At 43.9% G+C, this 16,967-nt stretch overlaps 1 protein-coding gene across 4 annotated transcripts in view; it reads left to right on the top strand.

Moving 5' to 3' along the window:
- ripor3 (RIPOR family member 3) overlaps positions 1–16,967 on the top strand; it is a 39,848-nt gene that overhangs the window by 19,909 nt on the left and 2,972 nt on the right. For 3 of the 4 annotated variants that reach the window (XM_076268943.1, XM_076268942.1, XM_076268941.1), the window contains 17 exons: positions 4,588–4,731; positions 5,048–5,126; positions 6,037–6,060; positions 6,526–6,579; positions 6,857–7,006; positions 7,874–7,937; positions 8,034–8,077; positions 8,422–8,547; positions 9,200–9,345; positions 11,512–11,641; positions 12,358–13,035; positions 13,449–13,588; positions 14,473–14,641; positions 14,912–15,041; positions 15,526–15,690; positions 15,950–16,108; positions 16,523–16,725. In XM_076268943.1, the coding sequence (XP_076125058.1) occupies positions 4,588–4,731; positions 5,048–5,126; positions 6,037–6,060; positions 6,526–6,579; positions 6,857–7,006; positions 7,874–7,937; positions 8,034–8,077; positions 8,422–8,547; positions 9,200–9,345; positions 11,512–11,641; positions 12,358–13,035; positions 13,449–13,588; positions 14,473–14,641; positions 14,912–15,041; positions 15,526–15,690; positions 15,950–16,108; positions 16,523–16,725 (2,605 nt within the window). The remainder of the gene's footprint in view (positions 1–4,587; positions 4,732–5,047; positions 5,127–6,036; positions 6,061–6,525; positions 6,580–6,856; positions 7,007–7,873; positions 7,938–8,033; positions 8,078–8,421; positions 8,548–9,199; positions 9,346–11,511; positions 11,642–12,357; positions 13,036–13,448; positions 13,589–14,472; positions 14,642–14,911; positions 15,042–15,525; positions 15,691–15,949; positions 16,109–16,522; positions 16,726–16,967) is intronic. The other variant, XM_076268944.1, reaches the window with a different exon arrangement.

The raw sequence follows: 16,967 nt of genomic DNA, 5'->3' as shown, positions 1-16,967 counted from the left end.
GCTATATAAGGTAGGCCCTATGCTAGGCCTATTACACAACACAAATTGTCGCTGGGCTATGCTGGCGACCCAAATAAAATCTCCGTTGGAACCAATGGCTTACACCTTACAGTATCAAGCTGCCACCTCTTACCAGTTAATAGTTTTGCATATCAGTAGTAATACATTTCACGTAGCTGTGAATCACGGAAAGGGCGAATGAAGTGGACACTTCTAAACGGAACCCAACCCACTGTACAGTAGCTCAAGGTCTGTGGCTAAAGCAGCCATAATGAAAGCGTTATCATTGTTTGGATACTTCACACACACGTGTTTTTTTAATCGCATAGACTACAACTACCAAGCTGGAATCAAAGCACATCGACTCCCCTCTCACACCCTAAACACGCACTTCGAACAAACAAAAAGCGCCTCAGTCTCACGGAATAGCCATAGGCAAAACTGTATCTGACCCTTGTAACGTTGGTACTAAATCATTCATCGCAAAGAATGATTTTTGTAGCACGTGCAACAAATATGTGTAGGTACAGCCCTGCCCTGAATACATCTCAACGTGCGCTCTAAAACATCTGGTTTAAATGGAGATTGTAGATCATCACGGGATCATAGACAGGTTATCTTTCAGGTAGCCTATATATTTTCCATTAAAAACCATCACGTAGCGAACGTGTTGTGGCTAACTCACTTAGCTCCTGTTAGTAGCCTAGGTTATGGTCATAAGCAAATGAGATGACAGTCGAAAGATACAATTAGTGCTGTTATCGATTTGCTTGGTAGCTTATAAACGCATTTATGGTTTTCTACAAATACATCAATAATCAAATTGGCCTCCATCACTCAACCATGCTAACGGTAACATTATTTTACCTACGTTCTGCTATTGATAGGATTAACGTAGCCTACCTGCAGTAAAAAACAAGCATGTCCGATAAACATTCTCAGATTTATTTCGGCTTCAAGAGGAAATGGGAATTACATGTCATGCAGAAATCATCCTACCCTTAGACGTTCTCTGCGGTAACGTTAAACTACTGTAGCCTACAGTCTTGTCCTTGTAGGAAGCATAGTGTCTTTCCAACCCATTTAAGATTAACTTCCAACAAAATTACGTCTCACTGCAACGATGCGCCATCTAGTGGACAAACGACTACTTATCGCCAATACTGGAAATGCAGCCATGATGATGATGATGAATATTTATTTTGGTTTTCTTTTAATCCTACTGAATTTGTAATTATGTATCGGCCGTTCTAATACCGATAGTATGTGGGTGCCTGTGTGTGTGTGTGCATGTGTATATGTGTGCACCACCATCTACAGGCCAATGAGTGTAGAGTCACTAAATGTACACATAACTTAATTTTTTAGACCCCCCCATGGATGAAATTCTACGAAACTTGGCATACCCCCAGAGAATGTCAGGTTAATCATACACATAAAATTTGGTGCAGTTCTGAACGTCTTTACTGAAGAGAGGGGCGATTAAAGCAGAATGATATTGCATTTTCATTTTTTACCGGGGGGGTGCAAATCACAAATGAGTGATTATGGGCTAAGTTGATGTGGGCCCTTGAGACCAACATACCATAAAAATGTCTTCATCCTCGGTGCCACGGTTCAGGTAGTTATTGAGGAAAAACTGCATTTTTTGGGTTTCGGGGGGCCCAGCGCGGAGGGGGAGTGGCCCCCGGGGACCAAACGAAATTTTTCCGTAAAAGTCTAGTGGGGCTACATACCCACCAAATTTCATGTGCCCTGGTGTTTCGGTGCCCCGGGTATCGTTGACCAAAATTTCAGGAAGTAGATGACGGGAAAAAAAAAAAAAAAAAAAAAAAAAAAAAAAAACTTTGACAATCCCTATATGACCGCTTCGCTAGCTTCGCTAGCGGCGGTCATAATGATGTGAAAGTGAAAGTATAATGTAACCTGCGTTGTGTGGAACCTACGCGATTCAGCCCTGCACACGCCCGGACTCGAGCCCGCGAATAGCACCACTCGGATCGGGAGGCGAGCGCGCTAACAATTGAGCCAATAGCCTAGGCGACTAGCTCGCATGCCAGCAGCACTATTGAGGCGTCGAGTGTGGTTTACCAACATTCCACAAGCACAGCTAAGCTAGCTGGCATCCGTTACACTAAGACATTCGAAAGGCCAACGAAAGTTAAGGTTGCTTTTGATAGTAGGCCTACTACTTAAAAAACTGGTCTTCTAAATGGCGATTCTGTTGTCTTTGAAAGGTTCTCTTATTGACGCATTGAACTGCAATTTGGATTAACACCTGCTTTTACAAGGCGGAAGTATTTAGGCGCAGAATAGACGTGCGCTTTCACGAGCAGTCTTTGTACATACCTTGGAATACATAATTAGGCGCTATTTATGCTTCCCCTCCCATCTCTTTACACTAAACTCCCACTTTTCGCTGGATCCTCCTATGAATGCATATGCATGACACGAAAAACGCAATGCGCCCTTTTCAGCCCCCGCGACAGCAGTTTGCGCTTTGACATCTTTGCGGCCTGTTTGTACATACCTCGCAATGATTTTACACGCACGTTGCGAAACAAATACGCCTGAAGTGGGCGCAAAAGCGTTAGTACATCTGGCCCTTAGTGAGCAGCCCTCTTCCCATCACCCCACATCTACTTTGCATACTGTACGTATTCACAGTATTTTTTGCCATGTAGTTTGGACACAGATAATTTTGGATGAAGATGAACTCGTTTTCAAACAAAAACAAAATAATGTGGATGAGATCTCATCATGACCCTCATCATTACTATGTGACCATTTAATATAATGTGGATGAGATCTATTTGACTGTTTAATATAATGTGGATGAGATTTATTTGACTATTTAATATAATGTGGATGAGATCTATTTGACTATTTGACTACTTTATAGTCACTATTGTAGCACCAATAATAGATAAGCAGCCTCATGTGAAGGGTGTGTCCTTTGAAAAACACAATACACAGTACGTAAGCCACCTCATAATCTAAAATGGTGTATGTTTCTGGATGACAACAACAGATCTCCTTAACTGTGTCAAATTGACCTTAGATTATCTACCCCAACTACGGAGAACTCAACAGGCCTCTTCTGTTATCTATAAACACAATGTGATCCTGATGTTGGCCAAGAAACAGAATGAACTTGGAGACTCTTGGAGTATACGAGGCTTTTGTAGATTAGCTTGTTATGGTTTGCATTCCCATTACAGGCCATGTAACAGCAAAGTGCAGAATGTCTATTGTAAGAGAAAGCCATTAAATATGTTTAAGCAATGCAAAAGCAAGCAAAGGAACCCCAACGGGCTCCAGGGTCAGGGATGCACATCTCAAACACACTGACAGCCTGACTTTGCATGTGTTTTCTCTGCACTGCATGTTGCTTTGGATATAAGATCCTGCTGTATGACAATGTAAATGCCTTTGTGTTAATTTGCCTTAAGGTTGGCTCCATAGGGAATGTGGGGGATATATATACTACAGCACACATAGTACAGGACAGAGAGGAATGCATGCGTGACTGTGTTGAGTGTGGGGATTAATCAACATTCATCTTGTGGAGAGTTTTTGTTACTCTGGAGTGTGTGTGTGTGTGTGTGTGTGTGTGTGTGTGTGTGTGTGTGTGTGTGTGTGTGTGTGTGTGTTAAAGTCGGGAAGGGGGGTAGTGGACATTAAAGAAAGAGTTAGTTGGAGAGACAGAGGAAGGGGGAGCAGAGAGAAAGACAGAGAGAGAGAGAGTTTGTGTGTAGAGAGGCAGGGTATGACCCTTCAGCATCACTTATGCAAGCCTTGCAGCTGCTAGCGTGAGTCCCCAGTGGGAACCACTACCCCACTGGACTGTGTCTTCAGGTTCACATAAACAATGTCACCCAGTCACGTTCCATAACATGAGCTCACTCCTCCACCCCCACTCCACCCCCACACTATTCTCTACATCCTGCTTCAATCTGCTTGAGTCATGTTGATGATTTCATATGATTTCACAGCAAAACCTATTAGAAAGCAATACAACTAACTTTAAATATGAGGAGCTACGGTTTACATCAATGAAACATTGACTTATCTGAGGGAAGAAATAACATTATGATTACACTGGGAAATTTAAGCCAGGAACCAAATGATCTACTCCTCCCACACAAACGTGATTAACAGAGAGGGGTCAAATGTTATACGATGATCTCAAGGTCAAAAATGTGGAATATGCTTCCTCTTCCAAGCTCAGGCTATTTCACCTTTCAATTGTCTGTTATTTCCCTTAGTTGTTATGTTCATTTCAGTGAGACAAAGACTCAGTCAAATACTCTGTGATACTGTGTAATTATGTTAAGAAGCCTTATAATGGCATATAGGGGATGTTAAATGACATCCAGTGTACAATTGAAATGGACTATTCCTCTAAAAAAGAATGAACACAAATGAACCCAATCAGCAGAATAAACACAAGGCTGAGACTGAGGAACAGGGTATGGTAAAGGTCAAGGTCAAAGTGAAGGTCAAGGTCATAGTAAAGATGACTGATATTTAGCAGACGCTTCAATGGTTCATCTGCTCCTTTCCTACGCATGCTGTACTCTGCAGGGTCCACTCCGTGCGTAGCTCGCTCAGGACCAAAGCGCTGTCAGGGAAATCTCCCAGGATGACCAGCCGAATCAACAGCAACATCTGGGGTCAGCAGCCAGAGCAGGTGGACAAGATCTTCCAGGCCTTACGGAAAGGTCTAAAGTGAGTCTAATGACTCTACCATGCATAGTTTTTTTTCTCTCGTTTTTGCCGTTTTAATGATCTGAAACAATGAGTCGAGTTTGTGCACTACTAAATTGAAGTTTGTATTCCACAGAGTCTAACACAGACACATTTATTGCTGTTATGGAACAAAGCAGTTATGTTTCTATTTTCAAAAACACACGCACGCACACACACACACACACACCCACACACACACCCACACACACACACACGTCCTTCAACTGCAGCAGCATTGTGCGGTCTGCAGAGAGTTGTCATGGTAATTGAATTTGTTTCTGCGCTGTGCTTGTAGGGAGTACCTAGAGTGCCATCAGACCGAGCTGGACTTCCTGTCATCCCAGCAGAGGGATACTAAGAGGAACTCCAGATTGGTGAGCAGGCCCTCACAGAGCCATCAATTCTACATGTGTGTGTTGCAAAGAGTACTTTACTGAAGACACAACAGTGGTTCACTGTGATGTGTGCACACATAGTTAGTTAATTTGTTATATAGATATTTGGTAACACTTTATTTGACAGTATCGACATAAGAGTGACATGACACTGTCATGACACATGAACCCTAACCCTAACCCTAATCCTGACCTCTAACCCTAATCCTAACCCTAACCCTAACCCTAACTCTAACCCTAACCCTAACCCTAATCCTAACCCCAACTTGTTATGACAAAAACCGAAAGAAACTTAATGAAAGAAGCATTATGTCATAAACGTTTATGACTTGTTTATGACACGTTCATGACAGTGTCATGTCACTCTTATGTCGACACTGTCACTAGATATTTAGACAGTCCGTTATTCATTTAGATTATCATCAGAAACCTAATCATCTTTGGGAGGCACTATAAACATTTATCACAAATACATCTTAAAACCATAGAAGTACATATCTGATAATGTAGACTACAGTTCGTTTCTTAAGAAGAAACGTCAAATAGCCTTTAACAAGCAAAAAATAGCAAGTCAAACCATCAAGAACCTTGACCAAAACCGAATCTCAGCCCAAACCTCGCACAAATGCCAAGCATATCTCTTTACTCTAAACAGCATCTAACTCTTTCTAATCATAACCCTAAATCTCAGCCTGTATTTATTCCTTGGTGTCAGTACAATGAGAACAATGTCTGAACCCACAAAAATCGGTATGTGTAATAGCCTACCATGTGCACATTTGCATGTGTTCAAGACTTCACTTTGCTTATGCACTAGTTAATTGGCTTAAGAACATAGCAGCCATTTTTCCAATTTCCAGTCTAATGTTTTCTATTCCTGTCTCTTCAGGCTTTCCTGTATGATTTAGAAAAGGTAAGACACTGTTTTGAAGTCTTCTCGTTTCCTAAAACCTCAACCATTCATTGCAAACTCTTTGCCAGATAGAAAGGAGCTTCATTAAGGGCAATCATCTTCAATAAACTCTAGGATCTATTTGAGTAATTCTATACAAGAGAAGGCAAAACATGTTCTTAGGAACAAGATTTGAGGAACTCGATATTCTGGCCTGTGCAATGTTCATGATTCTTCCTTCACCTCAAATGTAATGTGGTTTGGATAGGTACACCCTGACCCTGCTGCTCTTAAAAAGCTCTGTGGTAAAAAATTCACACTTGTATTTAGCCATGTCTATATATATAGCCATGTCAAGACAAACAATTTATCAGTGCTTCAAGAACGGTTCTTGATTTGACGTGAATGTCAAAAAGTGAGGATAAGCATGAGAAAGAGGATTATTTCAAATTTCTTGTAATGAACCTTTTCCTCTGACGATGGCAGGAGATCCGTGCTTTAGAGCGATATATTAGAAGACTGGAGTTCCACATCAGCAAGGTAACAATTTCCATGACAACCGGCCGGTGTCTATTTTCTTCCTGTCACTTGCCAGAACTCAATATTCTGAGTTTAAAGAAATAGTGTGTCATTACACTCAACCAAGGTGTTGAATTGAGAGAAGCTACACATACCAAGAGAAATAAGAACTATTCAGAAATACAAATCATAAAACGTCTCATGACTTTTAATAACATTTAATCTCTCATAACCCTAGAAAAAGAGATTGTTTTCCCAAAGGAGCAGTGGCTATAATGCTGGGCCTTTCTGTGTCTAGGTTGAGGAGCTGTATGAGTCTTACTGCATCCAGTGGCGCTTGTGTAAGGGTGCCATGAACATGAAGCGGGCTTTCTCTCTCTCACCGTCCACTCGAGCCTCGAGAGAGAGCCTGATGGAGCTCAACCGGAGCCACCGAGTCAGTTTGGAGGTACGGGTCACGGCCGTGATGGTCAGGCATGCATGCATGCGCGACTGTTTCCTGCCTAAAACACTAGCAGACATCTCAAAGCAGATCTATAGACGTTAGCTTCCACAGGTCATGTTCTTCCACTCATTAATCTTCTGTCCTGCAACAAAAACAACACAGCCATTAAAACTTATAGAAGCGCAAAAGATGGCGCCGACAGGCCAGGGAAGGTCAAAGAAGTGCTACTGTTTGACTAAACAAGCGTCCACGTGAGGGATTCCTACACAATCTGGCTAAGGGTAGTTAGTGGTTAACTGAACCAGATGGTTCACATCCCAGCTAAGAGCAGGACCAAGACACACTTAGACAGAGATCATTCAGCTACCACAAATGAAATTTCTTTGGAGAAGGCATTTCAGCTTATGTTACATCACGGTCCTTTTAGGATATTGTCTCTTTGACAAAAATGCTTTTAAGGTCTGTGTAATTTGGTAACTTTGGGTTAACATTTAAAACATTTTGGGTTTCCATGTGCAACAACAAACAACAAACAAATAAAAACGAATAAATAAAATGTAATAAAATGCTGAAAGATACTGTTCAGCCTTCATAGTTTGCCCTAGAAGTTCCAGATCTGATGTAAGTATAAAAAAGGGGTTACTGATCTCCTCAGCGATAGGAAGAAATACATTCTCTTAACATATGCATGCCATGTAGAGACACTGATGAGCCAGGGCAGAAGTATGACTTTAAATAAATACCCAAACGTGTGAATGTAGACTAGAGTCTAACAGCACTTCAACACCATTGCTAATTAGCAGCTCACAGTGGGGAGAGAAGCAGGTGCAGTGTGTCATATTGTGCAACTGATTAAGATGTGATTTCCAGGACATGTGTGTAGTCGAAGGAGAGCTGGAGATTCTCCTGGGAGAACTGCAAATCAAAATGAAAGGTAATTCAACGTTCAGACATATTGCATGTTGCAATGACAAAGACAAACATTGCATTTGTTACTCATAAAAAACCCACCCCAAATCCCCTCCAACAGGACTGATTGGCTTTGCAAGACTCTGTCCAGGGGATCAGTATGAGGTAAGATCTATCCTCCTTCTCCTTATCTCGATCTAACTGAGAGTGGTTCTCATTATCAAAGATGGAACATTTTGTTTCAGTAAATGATGAATGAATGTTCCAGTAAAAACACTCTTCTAGACATTCTTTGGAATTCAAATATCAGTGTTACACTCTTGACTGTAGGCTTGGTTGATCATGGTTGATATTGCTTTGAGGATTTCTCAATTGTTCGTAAACACGTGACTCATTACATGAAATCCATTACGCAACAGTGTACATGCACTCACTCACTCACTCACACACACACACACACCTTCAAACACAGGTTTGCTCAGGGTGTCCTCCCATGTCGCCGTGTGCAGGTGGTGATCCGGCTGGGCCGGCAGCGCTGGAGGATACGGGGGCGAATCCAGGCCGATGACAGACAGCACTGGGATGAAGAGGAGATGATTTTCCTCCCACACATTCACGAGAACTTCGAGATAAAGGTGTGAACCATGTGATGCTCTTTTCCAACCCCTCCAACCCCCACCCCCTCCACCCCCACCCCTGTGCACACCTGTCCAAACACGATGCCCCGTGAAGGTAAGCCATGGGGGCCAGCGATGACAGACCACTTCCAGTCTTGTTTTGAGTCTCTCTCTCTGACTTTGGCACTCAGTGCTGATTAGCAACGATGCTTGAAAAACCAAATGTTCCTCTAATGCCTCATAATCCACATTCATGTGAGCGTTTGGATAATATTTTAATGCCGATTCAAATCCAAAGATTCCTTTAAGTCCTGTTAAAACAACACTACAATGGCACAGATGCTAGAATCATTCTAGGCATTGCAAAAAAATCAACATTCATCATGAAACATTTCTCGGTCTTGGGTTTCAAGGCTGGGGCTGTCAGTGTCGTGGGCTTCAGTACTTATTAGTAGTACTTATTGCTGCACTAACAACATCCTAGTGGGACTTTGCCTTTATTTTACCTTGATTGTTGTAAGTCACTTTGGTTAAAAATGTAGCTAAATGACTCAATGTGAATGCTTCAAGGCTGGGACTGTCAGTGCCAGGGACCAGTAGAGGCTGGACTCCTGTCCTGACTGTCCTCTCAGGGTGCCCTGACCTGCAGCTGTGCTTTTCCGTTCCGCAGGTGACGGAGGCAAAGGGCCTGGGCTCCAGCTTGGTTGGCATGGTTACGTGTAAAAGCGCAGACTTCTTCATGGCTCGGCCTCAGCTGATGGTTGTGGACATTACAGAACTGGGCACCATCAAACTGCAGCTGGAGGTCATATGGAAGTATGTATGTTATGAGAATTTGAGTTTGTGTTATGTTTGCATGATGCAACCTGTTACAGTATGTTTGCATGATGTTTAACTTCTGTCAGTTTAGGTGTCACATAAGGTAAAAACACTAGCATAGCCTGCTTGATCATAATCAAACAAATATTCATCTGTGCCTTTCTATATAAGACTTTATATGACTCATGTTTCTTTTTAAGACTTGATGTCTCATGCTTCAGTCTTGCAATATTATATAATATATTATATTATGTGACATATTATTTAAAAACAGACTGTTGGATAATTGGACATTCAATTCAAACTTGGAGAGATTTCAGTGACCCAGACGCCACAGTTCTCCATTTCAAACACAAAAGCAGTGTCAGATCAGCAAACAGTCTGAGAATGCTGGAACGCGGCACCAAGCAGCTGTTGGAGATGTCAGAGTTCCATAGAATGCATGAAGGGAAGGGGTGTTTGTGTCGGCGATATTCACCCAGTTTCTCTGAGAAAGCGTCATGGGGACCCTGGCTCGATGTCATAGCTCTCACTGTAGCAAACAGCCCCTTGGAGAGGAATACTGTCACTTTAACATGATCCAGCTGTGGACGAGAACAGCTGATCACAGACAAAGGCTGTGGTTTTCATCAAACATCCAAACACACACACACACACACACACACACACACTCACACACACACACAGACACACACACACTTTCTTCACACACACTGTCAAACATCTTGACATGCCCACATGCTCACATGTACTTGCACTTACACATTCACATGTATAACAAATGCACACAGACATGCACATACACACGCACACACACACATACACACACACACACACACACACACACTGGCCTTGTGCGCTAAGACGGATCTGATTTCGCTGGGTTTACAGGGTCCAGGTGGAGGGCATTTCCATGGTTTTCGTTTACAGCTTTGGTAAATTAAACACATCTTTAAGCCGTGGTCTCTCCCTCTCCTGCTCGACCCCCCCCCCCCCCCCCCCCATGACAATGCTGGAGTTCCTCTTCCTGCTGGCTGGCTGTCCGGCTGTCGGTACAATGGCACTCTCTGCTGTCCGTGGGGCACCCTGACATGGACCGCCGGCAGCAGTCTCCTCACAGCAGCAGACGCTGGGGGAGAGGGTGAGCGAGTGCAGCCTGGTCTGGTCTGCTTCGGTGTACTGTACTGCGGATGGCAAAGGCAGGGAACTGGAATAAGAAAACAGAAACATTTCTGCTTAAGAATGTGTTCTGAATGGCTTGATGATTGCAAGCCTGTAAAACTTGAGGACAGAGGGAAAATAGAAAAGAAAGACAGCTGTGAACTTCATAACATTGAATTGCCCCACATTTGTTTGGCACCGGTGATTGTTATGCTAACATTGTGTGTCTCCAAATCTCTAGCGTGTGTCCGGACAAATGGGAAATGCTAGCTTAAGGCTGGGTTGGGCTTTGAACAGTCAGGGTGGTAGGATATCAGTATGCCCCGGAAGACAAAAATCGATTACCCAACATTGTGGACAAGTAGTCAGCTCGGCCTCCTCACTCACTCACACACACACACACACACTTTCTCTCTCTCTCTCTCTCTCTCACACACTTTCTCTCTCTCTCTTTCTCTCTCTTTCTCTCTCACACACACACACTTTCTCTCTCTCTCTTTCTCTCTACCTCTCTCTCTCACTCTCTCTCTTACACACACACACACACACACACACACACACACACACACACACACTCAATTTCAATTTCAATGGAGCTTTATTGGCATTACTCAATGAAGCAGTGTTGCCAAAGCAAACATATAACAAAACAACACAGATACAATATCTGTTTAAAAAATAAAAATGAAATACTACTACTAATAATAATAACAAAATGATAATAATTAAAAAGAGAGAATAATAAATGAAATGTATAATGATACATTATTACTATACATACTATACTGTATATTTATCAATGTGCTATCATGGGTATTGATTATTGATATAAAGCAAAGCATGTCACAATATGGGTTACTCACTTCTTCGAATTATGACATGTTAACAGGTACTGTGCAGCGAGTTTTACACAACTTGTATGCTCTCCCAACAAGTATGGGAGCTTGTTGGGAGAGCACTCCCTCAATCTCTCTCTCTCTCTCTCTCCTGTTTGTCCTGCAGTCCGTTTGACAGTGGGGAGATGCGGCCTTTGGTGTCCTCTGCTAGCCGCCTGTCCCTGCCCAGCAGGAAGGGCTCTGTGTACAGCTGGACTCCCCCGAACACGCCCAGCTTCACGGAGAAGTACTTCATTGTGAGTGTCCTACCTTCACAGCTGTTCTCCATGATTCTCTCCTTTGGTCTGTTTGCTTTCACGGCCTGACTGATTTCGCACTAAAAAAGCATGTTCACAGACAAAGAGACACACCCCAACAGGAGCACAGAGACGCACACACACACACACGCACGCACGCACGCTCGCACACACACACACGCTCGCACACACACACACACACACACACACACACACACACACACACACACACACACACACACACACACACACACACACACATTGTCTCTCTCTCACACTCATGCACATTGCATGTACACACAGACCCCCTACCCAAACACACACACACACACACACACATGCACACACACACAAACACACACACACACACACGCACACACACACACACAGACACACAGCAGTGCAGTTTCAGATTATTTTCCCAGAATGTTTTCCACCCGCCTCCGATTAAGGCCAGCGCAGCCCTGGAATCCAGAATGTGTCCCAGATGGCTGGGGGCTCATGTACGCATGCATGCAGTGTGTTGAGCACCACCAGATGAGAGATGACTGGAGGATGTTTTTGTCAAGGCCGCGCTCTGTTTGTTTGTGTGTACGTGTGTGTGTGTGTGTGTGTGTGTGTGTGTGTGTGTGTGTGTGTGTGTGTGTGTGTGTGTGTGTGTGTGTGTGTGTGTGTGTGTGTGTGTGTGTGTGTGTGTGTGTGTGTCTGACTGACAGTCCATGGTGCGGCAGATGCAGGACCAGGAAGGGGGTTCCTTCTCCTTGGGCTCCAGGGAGTCCAGAGGTGTCTCTCTGCTCAGCTACCTGTCCGACACTTCGCCGGCCTTCGAGAGGGGCAGCCAGACGCACATCAGCAAGCAGAGCTCACTCCACCTCAACACAGACGACGAGATCGCCAAGAGTCTCCCCGAGGAAGGGGGCGACGACAACGACGACGACGATGACGACGTCAGCGTCTGGCGAAACGATGACCCGGACACGGGTACGCCGAGCCCAGACGACACTGACCGGCGTGACTCCATACTTCTGTTCCAGCGCTCCAGCACCCCGGACATCCTCCGGCAGAACGGAGGCGGCGGAGAGGTGGAGGTGACCCGGCCTCTGGAGCCAGCGGACGCGGAGAGCAGCCTGAACACAAGCCATGACACGGACGCAGAGGTGGGCTCCCAGGTGGAGCAGCAGGTGTCCGCGGGACTCAAGGAGCCAGAGGAGGACCCAGAGGAGGAGCAGGCCCCAACGCAGCCCGAGGTGAGCCCTGCCCAGAGGATAGCCGTGGCCCAGAGGGTCGGCACCCTCCTGACCGCCTTGTCCGCGGCCTTGGAAGAGGAAGGATGCACAGAGACACAGCTGAGAGACCTGGGGAAGCAGAGCAGACACTTCCACAACATCTTAAAAGTGAGTGCTCAGTACCTGGTAGTGTGTGTCTCTGGTGACCTGACTGTCTATCTCTCTCTCTCACTCTGGCTCTTTTTTGACTTTTTTCCAGCCTTTGAACTGGCTGACTGGTATGTGTATGGTCATATACAAAGAGTAGGCACATTTATGTGTGTAAAATATACCAGATGTATTGCATACTTTGTGGCTGAGATAATTGGTTCAACTCCACGTGACTACCATCTGCTGTCTGTCAAAGTATAACACAGCATAGCAGCATAACACAGACTGTAAAGACCGTATATATTTTATGTGTAGCCTCTTCATTCATTAGTAACTTCAAAGTGTGTGTTAGTTCATTTACACAAATTACAAAACAATGCATTGGTAGGTTTTGTGTGTTTTAAATTCACATTCATCCATTTACTTCACAGAGGGATCTCAGTTTGTTTAAGACGTCCTCCACTGAAACGCTGGCTGTAGAGGAAGTCTTGGGGAGCTTCGACTTCCTGTCCACAGACTTTAACGCAGACGACATCTCTTGCATGGGCAGTGTTCGCCTCAGGGATACTGGGTGTGTGGCAGTATGAGCATCTTTTTCACATCCCCTTCAGACTTAGGCCTTTATAATAGTCCTTAATATGACACTACATGCCTTACCATTGAAATATATTTTCTCTGAGCTACAGCATGCTATATGATTTCATTCCCATAGATCTAACTTTAAGAGTGACAGACAGTTGCACTAAACACATATTTTAATGGTCCCTAGCATGCAACATTTCCACTGGGAGATGGCAGTGTTGTGATTCATCTGACATATCTATTATTGCTCAACAGCCCTATATTTTGACAGTCCAAATTAATTTGTTGTCTGTGAATATGCCACCATGCAGTCAGAGAAATGGCAGTAAGGCAGTGAGCAGAAGCTGGGAGGACTGAGTCTGTGGCTTTGGCTTTATGAAGTCCCATTCACACAGATATGGGTGAAGGACAACAGTGCTATAGGGCACACTAGAGTGCTTTTACAGGGCTGGAACTCGTAACATTTCATGTCAGACGTGCAGTCATACCAAAGCAATGTCAATTCTCTGAGGGCAGGTCAAGTGGTTCTCTGTGAGATCAATAGAGCTACTGCAGCCCCCTCTAGTGGCAGTGGATGTCAACAGTGTGTATGAGTGAGAAATCCAAATGACCTACTTCAAGGTCCTGTCAAGGCAATGTGTGCTCTACCTGAGATTAAACACTTTGGTCAAATTATCATAAAATGTGTAAGCAGACTAGCTGAGGTCTATGAGGACATGAGTTCAAAGCCCATACATGCAGCTCTAACACTCCAGAGTCAGATGCTAACTGAGCACAGAGAAGCTGGCTGGCTTGCTGGCTGGCTGGCTCATTAAAAATCTTAAATTAAAAACCCCGCTAAGCTAAAATGCCCCCCTTGTCGTGTCGCCGCAGGATCAGTTTATTTAAGGAGAACACACTGCAGAGCCTGGGGCTCTTGTCAGAGGAAGACTCCTCGCGGACAGAGCCAGAGAGCGGAGACGCCATCCCGCTGAGCACCGGCAGCTTCAGTCTCGACCAGAGCCTAGAGACCCACCTGAGCATCAGCGCTGTACTACTGAGGGTGACTTTGATTTCACTGACACTAGCCACAACATGGAGCATACATCACATCATCAACAACATTTTTATTCCACTGGATGAAAGCTATTTCTTTTACCTATCTTCTGTCATCTAAATTCATTTTGAGATCTTATTGCAAGTAGAGGAGCTCAGTGTAGTATAGTCCATCTCAATGACACACAGGTGTTTCTTTGAGATTTATTTTAACTGCATGTCTTGTGGATATCACTGCATTGCTTTCACACTGAGACCAAGGTTCATGTTCTTTCAGGCACTGAGAGGTTCTGATTCTGACCTTGTGCGCAAGGACATTCTGGAAGAGATATCAAGGCAACTCGAGGTGCTCGAAAAAATCGGCAAGCTATCCCTTGGGAAGATAGATGACTTCTCAGTACAAGACAGTAAGTGGTTTAGAGTATCAACATGACATTTCACTGTGACTTTTCTCTACCTCTGCATTTCATACACACAACAATTAAATAATTCTTTGCAAAGATATAGGAATATATAGGAATTTTATACTTTATACAAATGTAGTACATGTCATGTACATGTGTGAGCTAAACCAAAAATGTTTTTTGGCTTCTTCTATTAAATTTGAAAAAACATAAAACCATCTACTCAGAGGTGTAGTACTAAAATGAGGATGTAACCATAACAACCAGAATGTATAAAATGCAGACAGGCCTCCCACTCTTTCTTAACTGTCTGCTATCACACCATATGTGTGCTATGGTGTCAAAAAATACATTCTCACCTGTCATCCATCTCCTGCGATTCCATTCCAAACGTGCTGAGAGAATGTACATCACCACTGACACTCCTGTGTGCTGTGCGCTCTCCTGCGATCGTGTGACTGTGATGTTGACGTTCGTCTCCTCCTAGTCCTCCCCGCTGGCACCCAGAAGCAGAGGAGCCTGCAGGCCCTGTGGGAGGATTGCTCCGGCCGGGAGACCCCCTTCTGCTGCTCTGCCGACGCCTTCAGCAAGAGCCTCCGCAAGAGATTCATTCACAAGGTCAAAGCCAAACAGCCAGGACAGTCAGACGCAGGTACAGTTTGGATAAAACAGTTTGGATAAAAGCATCTATTAAACACCATAAACATAAACACTAATCAGCTAAATATTTTACATGGACAAATAATGAATTTCAAAGAAAGACATTTTGGTCATTGCCCTTTAGCCCTATATAATAAACACAATAAAAATGTTAATTAAAATGTCAGACATGACAGGGGGAAAAGTCCTGCATGCCTTGTTCTTTATCAGTGAGGAATGCAAAGCTAAAGTGCTGATGTTGGTGTCTGCAGTGTTTCTGCAGCTGCTCCAACAGATTCAGGCCAGCTGCAGAATGGTTCCCACCATCCTGTGCAACACCGACCGCGTCACTGTCTTCCAGTTCTTCACCTACCTCAACAGATGGGGTCTCACAGACTTTGGAGAGCACATCTCTCGCCTCTCCAAAGAAGGTAGGCCACAGCCAGGAGAAACATACAGAGCGGATTACATTTAAAGAGGTGTTATCTGAAGGGTTATCTTACAACAGTGAGAGGTTCTACGGCTTAGTTTAAAATTCACATCTGTTTCATTCTCTTTCTTTCATTTTTCTCCCACGTACATTGAAACACCCAACACACTGTGGGTAGGACATTTGATTGAATCATTAATTAAAACCTGTATTCTTGTTAGTCGGAAGAAATCCTGCTTAATTACAACTGCAGTATTGTAGTGCTATTTCATTGTCTTTCATTATACTTTCATATTCCCATTCCAACATAACAGTTAACATACCAACTGTAATAGCACAAACATTGTACTTTTCAACATGTACCAGAGGATGTAAAATGAAAACCTTAGTAATGAGAGACATCTCTCTTGCCCAGTGTACTTGCTGTCAGCCCTGGAGAGTCCTAAGAGGAGGAGAGCCCTTAAGAAGATCCGGGGGAGACGCATTGCTGAGCTGCAGCCTCTCAGCCGGACCCTGCGACTGGTAGCAGAGCTGCAGACAGACTCCAATCATAAGGTCGCCCAGGCTGCAGCCTCCTGCCTCTGCAGAATGTGTGGCTTCAAGGCCTTACGGGCAAAAGTAAGGGTACTTCACAACAGCTCATCTCAACCTGAGATATGTCTTTCTTCCTGCTCACCTTTACCATTTAATCTACTTTAAACTTCCAACTCATTATCTTTCCAACTAGAACTCAATGCCTCATCTCCTCATTAGAACAACGTGTTATTCCTTTAAACTAGCTAACTGGGTGATTAAAGTCACATTTGAATTAAACCAAAACGATAACCAGAACTTAAAATAGAGCTTCTGAATATAATTAC

Source organism: Alosa pseudoharengus, unplaced genomic scaffold (genome assembly GCF_046254945.1).
Source record: "Alosa pseudoharengus isolate Yale_2024_CS ecotype anadromous, Long Island Sound unplaced genomic scaffold, YU_APseudo_1.1 YU_APseudo_1.1_scf_5, whole genome shotgun sequence".
Lineage (NCBI taxonomy): Eukaryota > Metazoa > Chordata > Actinopteri > Clupeiformes > Clupeidae > Alosa > Alosa pseudoharengus.
This window is presented reverse-complemented; position numbering and strand designations above follow the sequence as displayed.